This window comes from Nerophis lumbriciformis, linkage group LG03, assembly GCF_033978685.3.
Source record: "Nerophis lumbriciformis linkage group LG03, RoL_Nlum_v2.1, whole genome shotgun sequence".
Taxonomy (NCBI): Eukaryota; Metazoa; Chordata; class Actinopteri; order Syngnathiformes; family Syngnathidae; genus Nerophis; species Nerophis lumbriciformis.
Window position 1 is genome coordinate 8,840,001 of NC_084550.2, and position 15,442 is coordinate 8,855,442.

The window sequence follows — 15,442 nt, forward strand, 5'->3', positions numbered from 1 at the left end:
AGTTTAGACCAAGTTGTATCGTTGATTTAACACAATTTCTACATGTATGTTTACTTTCCTTTGTGTGCTTAATTTTATATTAACTTCATTGTGGAGACTATCAATAAACCACCTCAAATTGGAAGTTTTCATCGCTAACTTTAAGGACTCAAACTAAAACTCCAACATTTAGAGAGGACAGAATAACTAAGGATTTCCACTGAATGCGTAACAGCGCGGACTCTTTCCGCTTCCATACTAGTCAATATGTCAGTTTCCATCATGGGCGGATCCCCCGGCCATGCCGGTGCTACACAACATCCCTGCGCTAAATATTTGCAGAGCTTCTATTTTTGCCCGTCACCGCAACACGGAGGATCAATGTAGCTCAAATATGCTTGTGTAGGACAGGAAGTCATGCTCAAACACAAAATAAATTATCCGGCAAGGACGGGCTTGAAGTCAACTTGTCAATAGGTTTTCAGACATATCAGGGCATTCAATCGATCGCAACTGGACTGTTTGGTTCATACTTGCCAACCTTGAGACCTCCAATTTCGGGAGGTGGGGGGTGTTTGCGGGGGGCGTGGTTAAAAGGGGAGGAGTATATTTACAGCTAGAATTCGCCAAGTCAAGTATTTCATATATATATATATATATATATATACATATATATATATATATCCCTGCGACCCCGAAGGGAATAAGCGGTAGAAAATGGATGGATGGATGGATGGATGGATATATATATATATTAGAGATGCGCGGTTTGCGGGCACAACTGCGGAGTCCGCGGATTATCCGCGGATCGGGCAGATGAAATTAAAAAAAATTAGATTTTATCCGCGGGTCGGGTCGGACGGTTGAAATAAAAAAAAATTAGATTTTAAATAGATTCAGGCGGGTGGCAGTTAAACCAATTCGGAAATATATATACATAGTTAAATGTTGTTACCCACATACGAAAAACGAGCAGGCACCTGCAGCATATGCCACAACAGAAGAAAAAAAAAAAGAAGAGATGGACACTTTTACGGAGCGGAGAAGGGACGCCTCGCCGGGGTCCGGGACCGAGGCCCCTTCCCCCGAGAGGGCCCCACCTGGAGCCGTAGCTGAGGCGATCCGCGAGAAGGGCCCGACGCACGTCCAAGGTCACCACCGCGCCCACCGCACCGACACCCCGCCTCGTCCGCCTTCGCCGCGGCCGGCGTCACGCGCAGCAGGTAAGCAGCTTACCTGCCCGCCACCCCCGTGGCCGGGGGCTCGTAACAGGGGTCACTCCGCGCGCTCCGCCCGCGCAGCTTACCTGCCCGCCACCCCTGTTGCCGGGGGCGCGTAACAGGGGTCACTCCGCGCGCAGTGCGCTCACGAAAGGGGTGGGGCTCACCCTGGTTGATATAGACAGCAGGACGGTGGCCATGGAAGTCGGAACCCGCTAAGGAGTGTGTAACAACCCACCTGCCGAATCAACTAGCCCTGAAAATGGATGGCGCTGGAGCGTCGGGCCCATACCCGGCCGTCGCCGGCAGCGAGACGCGCTTGGAGGTGCGCTCAGCGCGGCTCCCATATGATTGCGCACTGGTGTGCGTCTGGGCCGTGACAGCGTGGCACGCGAATGTCTGTGCTGCATTGGATCAGTTGCCTTTCTTTAACAGGCAAAAGCTTTATAACCTCACATCGTCTATATTAGATATATAACAACGGGCGGGTGCGGTTCTGATTAAATGTTATATCGGGTGGATGGCGGATGGTTGACGACTTTCTGATGCGGTTGCGGATGAAATAATTGCCTATCCGCGCATCTCTAATATATATATATAAGAAATAATTGACTTTCAGTGAATTCTAGCTATATATATATATATAAATAAGAGAAATACTTGAATTTCAGTATTCATTTATTTACACATATACACACACATAACACTCATCTACTCATTGTTGAGTTAAGGGTTGAATTGTCCATCCTTGTTCTATTCTCTGTCACTATTTTTCTAACCATGCTGAACACCCTCTCTGATTATGCATTGCTGTGTGGCACGCACAAAAGTGCTTTCATCAAATGCACTAGATGGCAGTATTGTCCTGTTTAAGAGTGTCACAACATTGCTGTTTACGGCAGACGGACTGCTTTACTGTAGACGTTCTTTATATTGTGGGAAAGCGGACTCAGGTCCGCATGGAGCTGGAGGGGGCGTGGCCTCCAGCTCCGCCTGAATTTCGGGAGATTTTCGGGAGAGGCGCTGAATTTCGGGAGTCTCCCGGAAAATCCGGAAGGGTTGGCAAGTATGGTTTGGTTTGTCTTAGAAGACATTTCGCCTTTCATCTGAGTAGGCTTCATCAGTTCGTGCTTAAAGACTTAGATTGGTCAGATCTAAGTCGCTAGACTTAAGACAAACCAAACAGTCCAGTTGCGATCGATTGAATGCCCTGAGATGACAATGACCTGGAAGATGGTAAACATTCATAGACACATCCATCCATCCATTTTCTACCGCTTGTCCCGTTCAGGGTCACGGAGGTGCTGGAGCCTATCTCAGCTGCATTCGGGCACATTTTTAGACATAATTTCACCTTGTTGACATAAATGGATGAGACATGCTGGTTGTGGAGTTCCAAATTCAAAGAATCATATTACAGGCGAATGCTGGACAGCTATTTGGGGTTCTGTGTCAAACACACGCTGATAAATTAAATGTGTCTGTATATAAAGCTCACTAGAGATGATGTTACTGCTGTGTTGTTGCTTGCTACAAATAAAGAATGAATAAAGTTGTCAATCTGCGAGGCAAAACTGTCATCTTTTCCATGAATCAAGTCAATTTCGTGCAAACACAGACGCCTGCCTGTAGATATTGATGGACGGCAAAAGCACTATACACATCGCATTGTTGCCGTTCAGCAGCCGTCACGTATCTCAAATGGGCAGGACCAAGTTCATTTGCTTCAGCTCCTCTGGAAGGACAGAATAAACTGTGGTTTGCTTTACTACAACTCCCCTTATCACGTGATTATACGCAGATTCACAAGATCCTGGAAAAGTCTGCGCTATTCCCCCGCACGGCGGAGACCGCAACCATGCGCATCAGAACAACGGCGGGGATAAGCAGAAGGCGGAGATGTTCCGTGGCGGTGCCGTTATGTATCATGGGGAATCTAGAATAATATATGTAAATAAGCCGAGGCTGTACAAATTTGGGCCCTGGGAGCATTTGCGGGCAGGAGCTTGTTTTGTTTTTTTAAGGGCCCAGGCTAACCAAGCATGAGGTTGCTGTTTAAAATGTGAGCGTAATGTTAGCACGCTCGCTCACATTGCTATGCTAATGTTGCAAACCTATGTGTTCGCTTGTCACACTCTAATGTTACATTGTTTTATGTGATATGTGGCATCAATTTTACACTGTATATCCTCCTGAGAACCACAGTCCTTTGCAATGGAGTAGACATAGGGGTGTTAACGGTACACAAGAATTTCGGTTCGGTACGTACCTCGGTTTAGAGGTCACGGTTCGGTTCATTTTCGGTACAGTAAGAAAACAACAAAATATACATTTTTTGGTTATTTATTTACCAGATTTGTAATCAATGGCTTTATCCTTTTAACATTGGGAACACTATAATAATTCTGCCCACGTTAATCAACTGCCTCAAGTTGTTGCTCAGATTAAATAAAATGACAAAACTTTTCTTCTACATAGAAAAAGTGCAACATTAAACAGTTTCAAGTCAACTCATCATACTTAATTTATTGCAGCATTTGGGACGCCTGTAGTTGATTTTTATTATGTAAATGTTATATTTTTATCAACATGTGATAGCAGGGACCCTGCCATTCAAAACTAGGCTGCTACATTACTAATGATCAATGTAACTATAGCTGAAAAAATAGTACAATAGCAATAGGAGAGACTATTCATCCCTGAACACCATGGAGTTCATGTAGGCTTTATGATGCAGTTACATTATATCAACTATCAGAGACAGAAACTCTTCATTTAACATAATGTCCTTTTTTGCTGCTTCAACACAGCTCAATCAACACAGAAAAAGGTAAAGTGAAAAAACAGACAGGGCTTTGCTGTCCGTAACACACACACACACCGCAAAATGAGCTAACGTTACGCTAAAAGCTAATTAGTCTTAACCTCAAGCCAAGACTGCGAGCGAGCTGAGCTGCAGTTTAAGTTTCTAGAACATCAACGGGCTCATAATGATGTTACTGGGAGGTGTTTATTATAATTTGGGGAGAGTCTGCTGCCTTATGCTCACCTGCTAAACACCTATCTGCTCGAGCTGAAGCATTGACTACATGCGCTCTGAATAAGCACTGCTGATTGGCTGTTACCGCTCTAAATACGCACTGCTGATTGGCTGTTACCGCTCTGTATGTAACCAATCAGATGGTTGTGTGGGTGGGACAATGCTGGGTGCTGAGACAGAGGCAGAAGAAGCAAAGCAGCTTGTTAAGACTTTAGCTTAGAAACTCATTCGGTACACCCCCGTACCGAACCGAAACCCCCGTACCGAAACGGTTCAATGCAAATACACGTACCGTTACACCCCTAAGTAGACATTTGTGTTTTTCATAACAGGCTTTACTTTTTTGGGGACATTTTTAACTCTGACGAGTACACAGCTCATTACCATTAAAGCTACAGACACACAACGCAGTTTTTGCCAGTAGGGATTACTTAAACCACTTGTATGTTTCCAATACAATATTGTGGGACCTTTAGGACTAATATGAAATGGTCAAAAAACATTAGAACATGAGACCATTCATAAATTATTCATTCCAAAATGTCTATTATTTATAAATGATGGAATAAAACAAAATAAAACCCCTACTTAGCTCCTTGGGGCTGGGCCAGGTCGTGGACTGGTGGAAGGTGGTGAACAACGTGTCTGAGAACCCCGAAATCAAAACCTCCATGTCAAAGAGGCTCTCCAGGTCTGTGGGGACTGGCAATTCGCTCTCTTCATCCTGATCAAAGGAGACACGATGCATGGCTGGAGGGATTTCCCCAAACAACGATAACTGCTCCTTGGGCCCCTTAAGTCAGTAGAAAAGCAAGCAGCAAGCTGGTTAATGACACACGCATGCAGGGTTGAGCGCAGCTAACAAGCAAAGTGTGCAATTACTAAACATGCGTTTGTCGTACACAAACATCAGTGATGTGCTTTCCTGCCAGCGAGCGGTATATAGCACTAAATTCAAATTATGGATAGGTAGAATTGCAATGAATTATATAACAGTCTTGCTCTCGTTCAAATCAATGGACTGAGTTAGCTACTAACCCTAAAGCAATTTAGGCATGACTGGACTTGGCAGTAATCAGAAGAGGGTGCAATGAATTCAGACTTAACCAGTTTGTTTCCTAAACGACCTGCAAAGCAAACCAAAGGGGAAACGTCTCTGTTATGTGTCTTTCAGGCCACCTCAGATGGTGAGTAGTTTTATTTATCTTATTTCTATAAAGCATACTTGCCAACCTTGAGACCTCCGATTTCGGGAGGTGGGGGTGGGAGGCGGAGCGGGGCGTGGTTAAGAGGGGAGGAGTATATTTACAGCTAGAATTCACCAAGTCAAGTATTTCATACATATACATATATACATATACATATACATACATATATATATATATATATATATACATATATATATATATACATCCTGAAAATAAGCAAACAAAACTGTGTTTGGATAATTGATACTTCAAACTTGCATAAATAAATATTAAGGAATATAACATAACTTGGCTTCTGAGAGCTTCAAAATGTAATGAATAAAATGCTAAAGTTGTTGATAAACAAGCAATTATTTTAATAATTAAATATGGTCATTTTAAATGAATTATTATGATAATTTAAAATTAATTATTTCAAATATGTTTATTTTAATGTATAATTCTATGGCTGGATGTAATAAGGAGTCAGAAAAAATAAAAATAAAATTAATTTTGATGTTTTTAGCAAAATATAGTAAAAAATTTTTTTTTATTTTTTTTTAATTAATAAATATATTTATTTTTAGGTAAGATAAACATAATAATACAATTTATCTCTAGTCTGGATGATTTAGTTCTTGTCACCCTGTTGTCCTCCCATCGTGAAAAAAGGCTGTCCTCACTCAGGTCCGCATGGAGCTGGAGGGGGCGTGGCCTCCAGCTTCGGTTGAAAATCGGGAGATTTTCGGGAGAATATTTGTCCCGGGAGGTTTTCGGGAGAGGCGCTGAATTTCGGGAGTCTCCCGGAAAATTCGGGAGGGTTGGCAAGTATGCTATAAAGCGGTAACTGCACTTTTTAGAGCAAGGGCATCAGACTTTTCTTTTTTATACTGAGTGGGGGTTATGTGCATTTTTTTAAATAGTTACATTATTTCAAACCACGTGGCCGTCAATGTGTACAGGCTGAGAGTCCTGACTGGTGACTGGATGAGTGTGGGTTTTTATATAGAATAGAATAGAAGAATATAATGGACTTTATTGTCATTATATATAAAATTTACATAAAACTGCAAATACATTTAATTATTATATTGCATATAACGAGATTAAGGACTCCAATTTAAGGTGCGGTAGTGGTAACAAATATGGGGTAAAAATAAATTACGCAACAGGTAAAGAAAAAACTAACAATTGAAATATATATACTGTAAGCCATAATCATCACAATTATATCAAAAGAAGCATGTTGTCAAATATTATGAGCCTTTGTGATATATTAGTTTCACCTGGTAAATCTAATTCCTGGAATAATCAAACCTTTGCACGATATTTTATTTTTTTAGTTTCACCTGTATAAGCTGTGTCTTGTGGCTCCAGACTATTTTTCTTGAATGGAAGAGGACACAAAATGGCTCTTTTGATTACAAATGGTTGTCTATCCCAGGTTTAGAGTGATAAAATGGTATTTGTTCATTGATGACCTCATCACTCTACATCAGGGGTGCTCATTACGTCGATCGCGAGCTACCGGTCGATCTCGGAGGGTGTGTCAGTCGATCACCAGCCAGGCATTAAAAAAATAGTCCTAAAAATTAGCGATCATAAATCTTCACTATGACGTCACTTTCGTCACTTGATTGACATTCACGACACCCGAGGGTCTTCTGAGATGACGCTGGCTCCTGCCAGCTCATTACAATTACCGACTGGAAGGCGAGAAACACTTTATTTCAACAGACTCTGGCGCCGTACCTGTCGTCAAAACTCCAAAGACCGACTGCACAGTTGCACAGTTGCGCTAACAAAATAAGAGTCTCAGAAAGCTGGCGTGCACAAGCTAGCAAGCAACGGAGTTTGCCGACAATGTATTTCTTGTAAAGTGTATACAAAGGAGTACGGAAGCTGGACAAATAAGATGCCAAAAACCAACCACTTTCATGTGGTATTGGACAGAAAGGAGGACTTTTTTTCTCCTCCATTCGAAAATGCGGACATTATCAGCACCACTGTCTGATTCCAATCAATGCAAGTCATCAGAATCAGGTAATACACCAACTTATATTCTTGTCTTCATGAAAGAAAGGAATCTATATGTGTTAAACATGCTTGTATTATCATTAAACACCTTTAACTTATTAACAATATTAACTATATGTGTTAAACATGCTTGTATTATCTTTAAACACCTTTAAGTTGTTAACAATATTAACTATATGTATTAAACATTCTTGTATTATCATGAAACACCTTTAATTTTTTAACAATATTAACTATATGTGTTAAATATGCTTGCATTATCATTAAACACTTTTAACTTGTTAACAAAAACATATATTTCATAAATAAGTAAATATAAATTATATATATGAATGAGGTAGATCCCCACGACTTGATCAATTGAAAAGTAGCTCGCCTGCAGAAAAAGTGTGAGCACCCCTGCTCTACATTATATCCTATGGGAAAATATGTCCATGTTGTCATACTTGTTTACGTTCCTGACCCACTGACATAAAGAATGTAGTCCAACGTCCATCCATAGTATGAATTGACAAATGCGTTAATGCTTAAGTCCATTTAAGTGAGAGTGTCACGCATGCATGGTTTTAGTCTCTGCATACCTTGAGCAAACTTGACAGGTCATCATCCTTGTGCTTCTGCAACTGAAAAAAAGCCAGTAAACATCAATGTGACTGTATATGCTTGGACCAATCAAACAAAACAAAACAAAACAAGACTGGACGACATTTATACATTTAATGAAATCTCAACTCTTTTCTTGAAGTACGTCCTCCACTTGTGATACTCTCTGATGACAACTTCTATTCTTCTCCTCCAGCATTTGCCCTCGGTGGTGATCATCTGCAGAGGGGGGATGGTGACATTTTTTAAAAAATGAACATAGACAAGTCATTTATGTAAACATTTTGCCTTATGGTTTGCCATGTCTTTGTCCAAACAATGTATTTATTAATTATATTTGTTTATTTTTCAAGTGATGCAAAGCAGACATTCTGTTTAACGACAAATGCAACATTTAAAGCTCTTGTGGGCAATTGGCTCGCATACAAGATGATTTGAAAATACTATTGGCACAATAAATGTTTTTTTTGTACAGTTGTTTATCTTATAAAATATTTTAGTGGTAATAATAATACAATAAATTACACAGGGGCTGTGTATGTGCAGCGTGCATGCTGTGAGTGCTAAACATTTGCACTCCAACTGTGTTATAAACTCCCCAAGTCTAAATGTTTTGAAAAAAGATAAATGTAATCATTTACTAAATTCATAGCATGATTTATCTAATGAAATACTGCGCTGCACTTAATATTTTTTGGTCTTTAGTCTACAACAATATTTTTCACTGTGCGGCAAACCACAAAGTCGAAAAAACGCACCCCCCGACCTATTCAGTTGAACATTTTTATGCCATTTGATTAAAAATACCATTAACAAAATGATATTTGTTCTTCAATTTGTGGTGAAAGTTAAGTACGTAATCCCCTGTTGCCGCAACTTTTTAATGTTCACCTCCGTAGTACGATGCTCCAAGTCTATATTTCCATGGAGAGGAGTCACAAAGTGGCAGACTGGATTCCTTCTTCTCACCACATCTGCAGACAGAAAAACGGTCACTTAAACATGATCAATAAAACAAACTTTCCGTGTCTTCTCAAGGCAGAGGGGAAGTCTTACACTGCATGTACCAAGCCCTCCAGATGGCGTTGTTGAGACGGATCTTGTCTCTCCAAAGCAGCTTCAGACCCTTGAAGTTTTTCCATTTGGGAGACACCAGCTCACCACTGTGGACAAATAACCAGACATTAGGAAGAAGACAGGTGCCATTTTTTTTGCCAGTCTAAACACTCCAAAGTGCTTCAAATCTGATATTTTTCCGCATTTGATTCAGGCCACATCACAAGGTAGTCCAAATTCGACTGAAATCTGATCTTTTCAAATGTGACTTCAGTCTAAACGCAATGCAAACTGACTTTTTCATCATCTTTGGGCGAACTCGGTCATTCGTGTGCGCGGGGAAAGCTGCAGCCCGCCAGCAGAAGTGGATATTTCCTCACAACATCCGGTTTTGGTGAGCAGAGTCTATTTTCGATGGATGAGTTTTCGGTACATCACTTGTCAATAGTGCGCAAAAAATAGGCTGTATGTAATATATGAATACATATTTTTATTCCCAAGAAATAGCGATTGTTGAAGGACCGAAATTGACGCTGTGGCGTATTTGCTTACATGTTAGTTGGAAAATAAAGCTAACGTTGGTCCACGCTGATGTCCGTGTCTCTTAACAGCCATAATAAGAACCCTCCCAAATATATTACACTATATACTGTATATCCATTCATACATTATATTACTTCAATTTATTTTCAAGTAAAAAACACTATTTTTAAGGTGTATCTATGGTAACAACTTTTATTGTATTTTGTAGTAGTAATAGTAGCAACTTCCTTGTTCATTCACGGAATTCGGTCAACTTCCTTTGTTTTCCCTCTATCAAACTGCGAATGCAGGTGATGTTGAGACCACTATTGGGCCTGTGCACGTTTACACTGGAGTCTGATAAAGATAAATGGTAAATAGGTTATACTTGTATTAGGGATGTCCCGATCCAGGTTTTTGCACTTCCGATCCGATACCGATATTGTTTTTGCACTTCCGATCCGATACCGATACTGACCGATACCGATACTGACCGATACTGGCCTATCCGAGCATGTATTGAAGTTTAAAGTTATTTAGCCTACCTAGTTGTCAGAATCATGTTGAAAAGGGTTTTAGTACTCTTGATAACAACTACCCAGCTGAATTAGGGGAGTTTGAATAATACACAATGGTTGGTAACAAGAAACTGACCTGTTTATTCAAGGATAAACACAAAATAGACAAAATTATACATGACAAACAGAAATGGTATCATTGAACTAGGGCTGGGCGATATGGCCTTTTTTTAATATTGCGATATTTTAAGGCCATGTCACGATACACCATATATATGTGGATATTTTGCCTTAGCCTTGAATGAACACTTGATGCATCACAGCAGTATGATGATTCTATGTGTCTACATTAAAACATTCTTCTTCATACTGCATTAATATATGCTACTTTTAAACTTTCATGCAGAGAAGGAAATCACAACTAAAAAAATCACTAATTTTTTCATACGGTGTTGATCTGGAAATTTTTGCCTCTGCATTTTGATGGTATGGACGTGTGGCACCGAATGGAGATAAGCGTCTCGACAGACGTGACAATATTTGAACAATGATGACGAAAACTGTTTTCTCTGTCGTGTCCGTGTGTCGAAAATTGTTATGCGCTTATTTTTTTATTTGATTTTGTGCGTGGCATAGATTTGCCGTGCGCAATTGCACAGGCGCGCACCTTAGAGGGAGCATTGCTAGCACGGCTGCGCTAGCATCACAGCTAACGTTAGCCATGCTACCTCTCTGCTCAGGGAGGGCGTATACGTATGTGATGTATGACGTGACAGTATGTGACGTGTGTCGTGACAGTATGTGACGTGTGTAAGAAGGTGCGCTTGCTGTCTGTGAGAGGGAGACACAGGAAAGAGTGAGAAGAGCCTGTCGTGTAATGCCAGCAGCTAAAAGCAACTGCGTGAGAATCCACAGACCTGTGGATGTGTTGAAGGTGTGCTGCAAAATGCGGAATGGAAATTAGGGAGCAGCAGAAAAGTGGAATGTATTATTTAGATAGCTGCGTTGGAAAACACGGACCAGAGTTTTTTTTTAAACTGGATCTGGATCGGCATTTTCCCATGCCTTGCCGATACGCATTTTTTTGGCAAATATCGGCGGCCGATCGGATCCAAATATTGGATCGGGACATCCCTAACTTGTATAGCACTTTTTTCTACCTTCAAGGTACTCAAAGCACTTTGACACTATTTCCACATTCACCCATTCACACACACATTCACACACTGATGGCGGAAGCTGCCATGCAAGGCCCTAAAAACGACCCTTCAGGAGCTAGGGTGAAGTGTCTTGCTCAAGGACACAAGGACATGACGAGGTTGGGATCGAACTAGAAACCCTCAGGTTGCTGGCACGGCCACTCTCCCAACTGCGCCACGCCGATCACATTTTACTTGCAGTGTAAACAGTCAGCTGTAAAAAGTCTGATTAGAAAAATTCTGATTCTGATGCAAACGTAGTCAAAGAGATAGCTAGGAGCTATTTTTGGTGGCCAGGATTGGACAAACAAATTGAACAAATAGTCATGTCAAGCGCTACATGCCACCAAGCCATGGTATAAAGTTAAAGTTAAAGTTAAAGTACCAATGATTGTCACACACACACGAGATGTGGCGAAATTTGTCCTCTGCATTTGACCCATCCCCTTGTTCACCCCCTGGGAGGTGATCCCCCATTAGCTCCTCTCCATCCATGGGAAATTCCACCAAAGCCATGGCAGCTGTTCTACATCGACTTTGCAGGGCCAATGGAAGACAGGATGCTCTTGGTGACCATCGACTCACACAGCAAATGGCCTGAGGTAGCAAAAAATGAGATTGACCACTGCTGGAAAGACCACTGATAAGCTTGGAGAGATGTTTGCTTGGTTTGGATGGCCTATCGAACTGGTGTCAGATAATGGACCCATGTTTGTGTCTCGAGATGGTTTCTGTCCTGCAGGCTAATGGAGTGTAACAAATTACATCAGCCACATATCACCTGGCCCCAAATGGTCTAGCCCAAAAATGTGTGCAGACCCTCAGACAAGCTCTGAACGCCTCCCAAGGACAAGGGAATGGACATCAAAGTGCATCAAAAGGTCATCTAATGTAAGGTAAGACTTATGTTCCAACGAGACCCGCGCATGACCTGCGCATTAAGATCATCCAGCATACGGGACATTGTGCGGAGCCAACAAGAGAAACAAGTACATTGCAGAGAATGACAGCCAAGGCCGAGTTTACACGGCAGGAAAGACCGCTTTGGCCAGGAATTACAACTGGGTGCATCTAAATGGGTTCCAGCGATTGTCAATGCTCCGACTGGACCAGTCTCCTACACCGTTCAGACAGAGGACGTGATATGGCGCAGTGATGTGGATCAGCTCCTAATAACGTCACATGGAACAGCTGTGGGGCCTTCCGAGGACTTGACCGATGAACTGACTATGGCCAGTCCGTCATATAACAAGTCATAGGATTCAATATATGTGTATATATATCTATATATATATATGAAACACTCGAGTTGGTGAATTCTAGCTGTAAATATACTCCTCCCCTCGTAACCACGCCCCCCACCTCAACCACGCCCCGCCCCACCCCCGACCACGCCCCCACCCCCCACCTCCCGAAATCGGAGGTCTCAAGGTTGGCAAGTATGACTTAAAGGGACACTTTAGAGTAAAGGTTGAAACAATTGACATCAATAAATCAATAGATACAAATTTGTTTATGTAAAATATGTTTGTCGGGGGTAAAAATGTCGACAACTTGAAAAAAATTGCCTGCAACAGTATTGGGCAAGGATGATAGTTCTTACTAAAGGGTACTTATTTGGCAACAAAAACGTTGACTGTGTCTGCGCTACTCGCTAGTTGTTTTTTTTACTGCAGACTCAATATCAACCACGGTCAAACTCCCAGATGCCTTCCAGTTTCCTTTCAGTGCCGCCCTTTTTCCTGCCTGGCTTTTTTTCCTGTTGCTAAAATTTTGAACACTCTCCTATTTAGATACTTAATAACACAGCTTTAAAAAAGTGTAGGGCATGGTTCAACTAAATATAGTTGAATGACAACAACAACAACAATAGTAACAGGGTGGCTGGTCTTGGTGCTTTCCTGCTCTATTATTAGTCCTGCCAGTGATCCCAAATCAGTGGTGCCAATTCCAAAAAGGGCAGTGGGGAACCTCTTTTGGCCACAACACTGCAGCTGTAAATAGAAAGCCTCTTCATATATGGAGGCAAACTTTTCCCTAATACTGAATAACAATAACCACGTTTTTTACAGACAACATTTGTTGTACAAACCCCGTTTCCATATGAGTTGGGAAATTGTGTTAGATGTAAATATAAACAGAATACAATGATTTGCAAATCATTTTCCACCCATATTCAGTTGAATATGCTACAAAGACAACATATTTGATGTTCAAACTGATAAACATTTTTTTTTGCAAATAATCATTAACTTTAGAATTTGATGCCAGCAACACGTGACAAAGAAGTTGGGAAAGGTGGCAATAAATACTGATAAAGTTGAGGAATGCTCATCAAACACTTATTTGGAACATCCCACAGGTGAACAGGCAAATTGGGAACAGGTGGGTGCCATGATTGGGTATAAAAGTAGATTCCATGAAATGCTCAGTCATTCCCAAACAAGGATGGGGCGAGGGTCACCACTTTGTCAACAAATGCGTGAGCAAATTGTTGAACAGTTTAAGAAAAACCGTTCTCAACAAGCTATTGCAAGGAATTTAGGGATTTCACCATCTACGGTCCGTAATATCATCAAAGGGTTCAGAGAATCTGGAGAAATCACTGCACGTAAGCAGCTAAGCCTGTGACCTTCGATCCCTCAGGCTGTACTGCATCAACAAGCGACATCAGTGTGTAAAGGATATCACCACATGGGCTCAGGAACATTTCAGAAACCCACTGTCAGTAACTACAGTTGGTCGCTACATCTGTAAGTGCAAGTTAAAACTCTCCTATGCAAGGCGAAAACCGTTTATCAACAACACCCAGAAACGCAGTCGGCTTCGCTGGGTCTGAGCTCATCTAAGATGAACTGATACAAAGTGGAAAAGTGTTCTGTGGTCTGACGAGTCCACATTTTAAATTGTTTTTGGAAACTGTGGACGTTGTGTCCTCCGAACCAAAGAGGAAAAGAACCATCCGGATTGTTATAGGCGCAAAGTTGAAAAGCCAGCATCTGTGATGGTATGGGGGTGTATTAGTGCCCAAGACATGGGTAACTTACACATCTGTGAAGGCGCCATTAATGCTGAAAGGTACATACAGGTTTTGGAGCAACATATGTTGCCATCCAAGCAACGTTACCATGGACGCCCCTGCTTATTTCATAGTAAAAGAGTGCGGGTACTAAACTGGCCTGCCTGTAGTCCAGACCTGTCACCCATTGAAAATGTGTGGCGCATTATGAAGCCTAAAATACCACAACGGAGACCCCCGGACTGTTGAACAACTTAAGCTGTACATCAAGCAAGAATGGGAAAGAATTCCACCTGAGAAGCTTAAAAAATGTGTCGTCTCAGTTCCCAAACGTTTACTGAGTGTTGTTAAAAGGAAAGGCCATGTAACACAGTGGTGAACATGCCCTTTCCCAACTACTTTGGCACGTGTTGCAGCCATGAAATTCTAAGTTAATTATTATTTGCAAAAAAAAAAAAAAAGTTTATGAGTTTGAACATCAAGTATCTTGTCTTTGTAGTGCATTCAATTGAATATGGGTTGTAAAGGATTTGCAAATCATTGTATTCCGTTTATATTTACATCTAACACAATTTCCCAACTCATATTGAAACGGGGTTTGTATATCTTTTGATTAAAGGATAGATTCCTAAATTAAATGTATATAAAAAAATAACTGCAGGCCACCAGAGACAAGTCAATATTAATATTAACTTAATATCAGTTGTCAAAAGAGCATAGAGTTCTACAATGATTATTATACAATAAGTCTTCTGAACTTCTGGCCAAATGATTTGTCAGGTGAAAATCTACAGTATTATAAATGTGGTTTTATATCAGTTCTAGCATTTCCCTACAATTTTAGTTGCTTCCCCTCTCCTCTAGTGCTTTCATTGCAGGTTTAGAGCTTTTAAAACACCACACATAGAATTAAAAAGTATGTAGCACAACACAAAAGTATATCATCAAATTGAAAAATACAATAAAATATGTTGTAAAATATGAATGTAAAATGTTCTTTGTTCCTTTTAGTTATTTCATTGTAGGTTTAAGTGTGTTTCAAACACTATATGAATAATAAAA

The 15,442-nt window shown here is 40.9% G+C and overlaps 1 protein-coding gene across 6 annotated transcripts in view; it reads right to left on the reverse strand.

Annotated features, from left to right (window-relative positions):
• mlxip (MLX interacting protein) overlaps nt 1-15,442 on the reverse strand; it is a 59,335-nt gene that overhangs the window by 22,757 nt on the left and 21,136 nt on the right. For 2 of the 6 annotated variants that reach the window (XM_061933075.2, XM_061933068.2), the window contains exons 2-6: nt 9,123-9,229; nt 8,958-9,040; nt 8,178-8,285; nt 8,045-8,086; nt 4,828-5,032 (exon numbers count right to left, since the gene is read on the reverse strand). In XM_061933075.2, coding sequence (XP_061789059.1) covers nt 4,828-5,032; nt 8,045-8,086; nt 8,178-8,285; nt 8,958-9,040; nt 9,123-9,229 — 545 coding nt within the window. The remainder of the gene's footprint in view (nt 1-4,827; nt 5,033-8,044; nt 8,087-8,177; nt 8,286-8,957; nt 9,041-9,122; nt 9,230-15,442) is intronic. The other 4 variants (XM_061933091.2, XM_061933083.2, XM_061933106.2 and 1 more) reach the window with 3 other exon arrangements.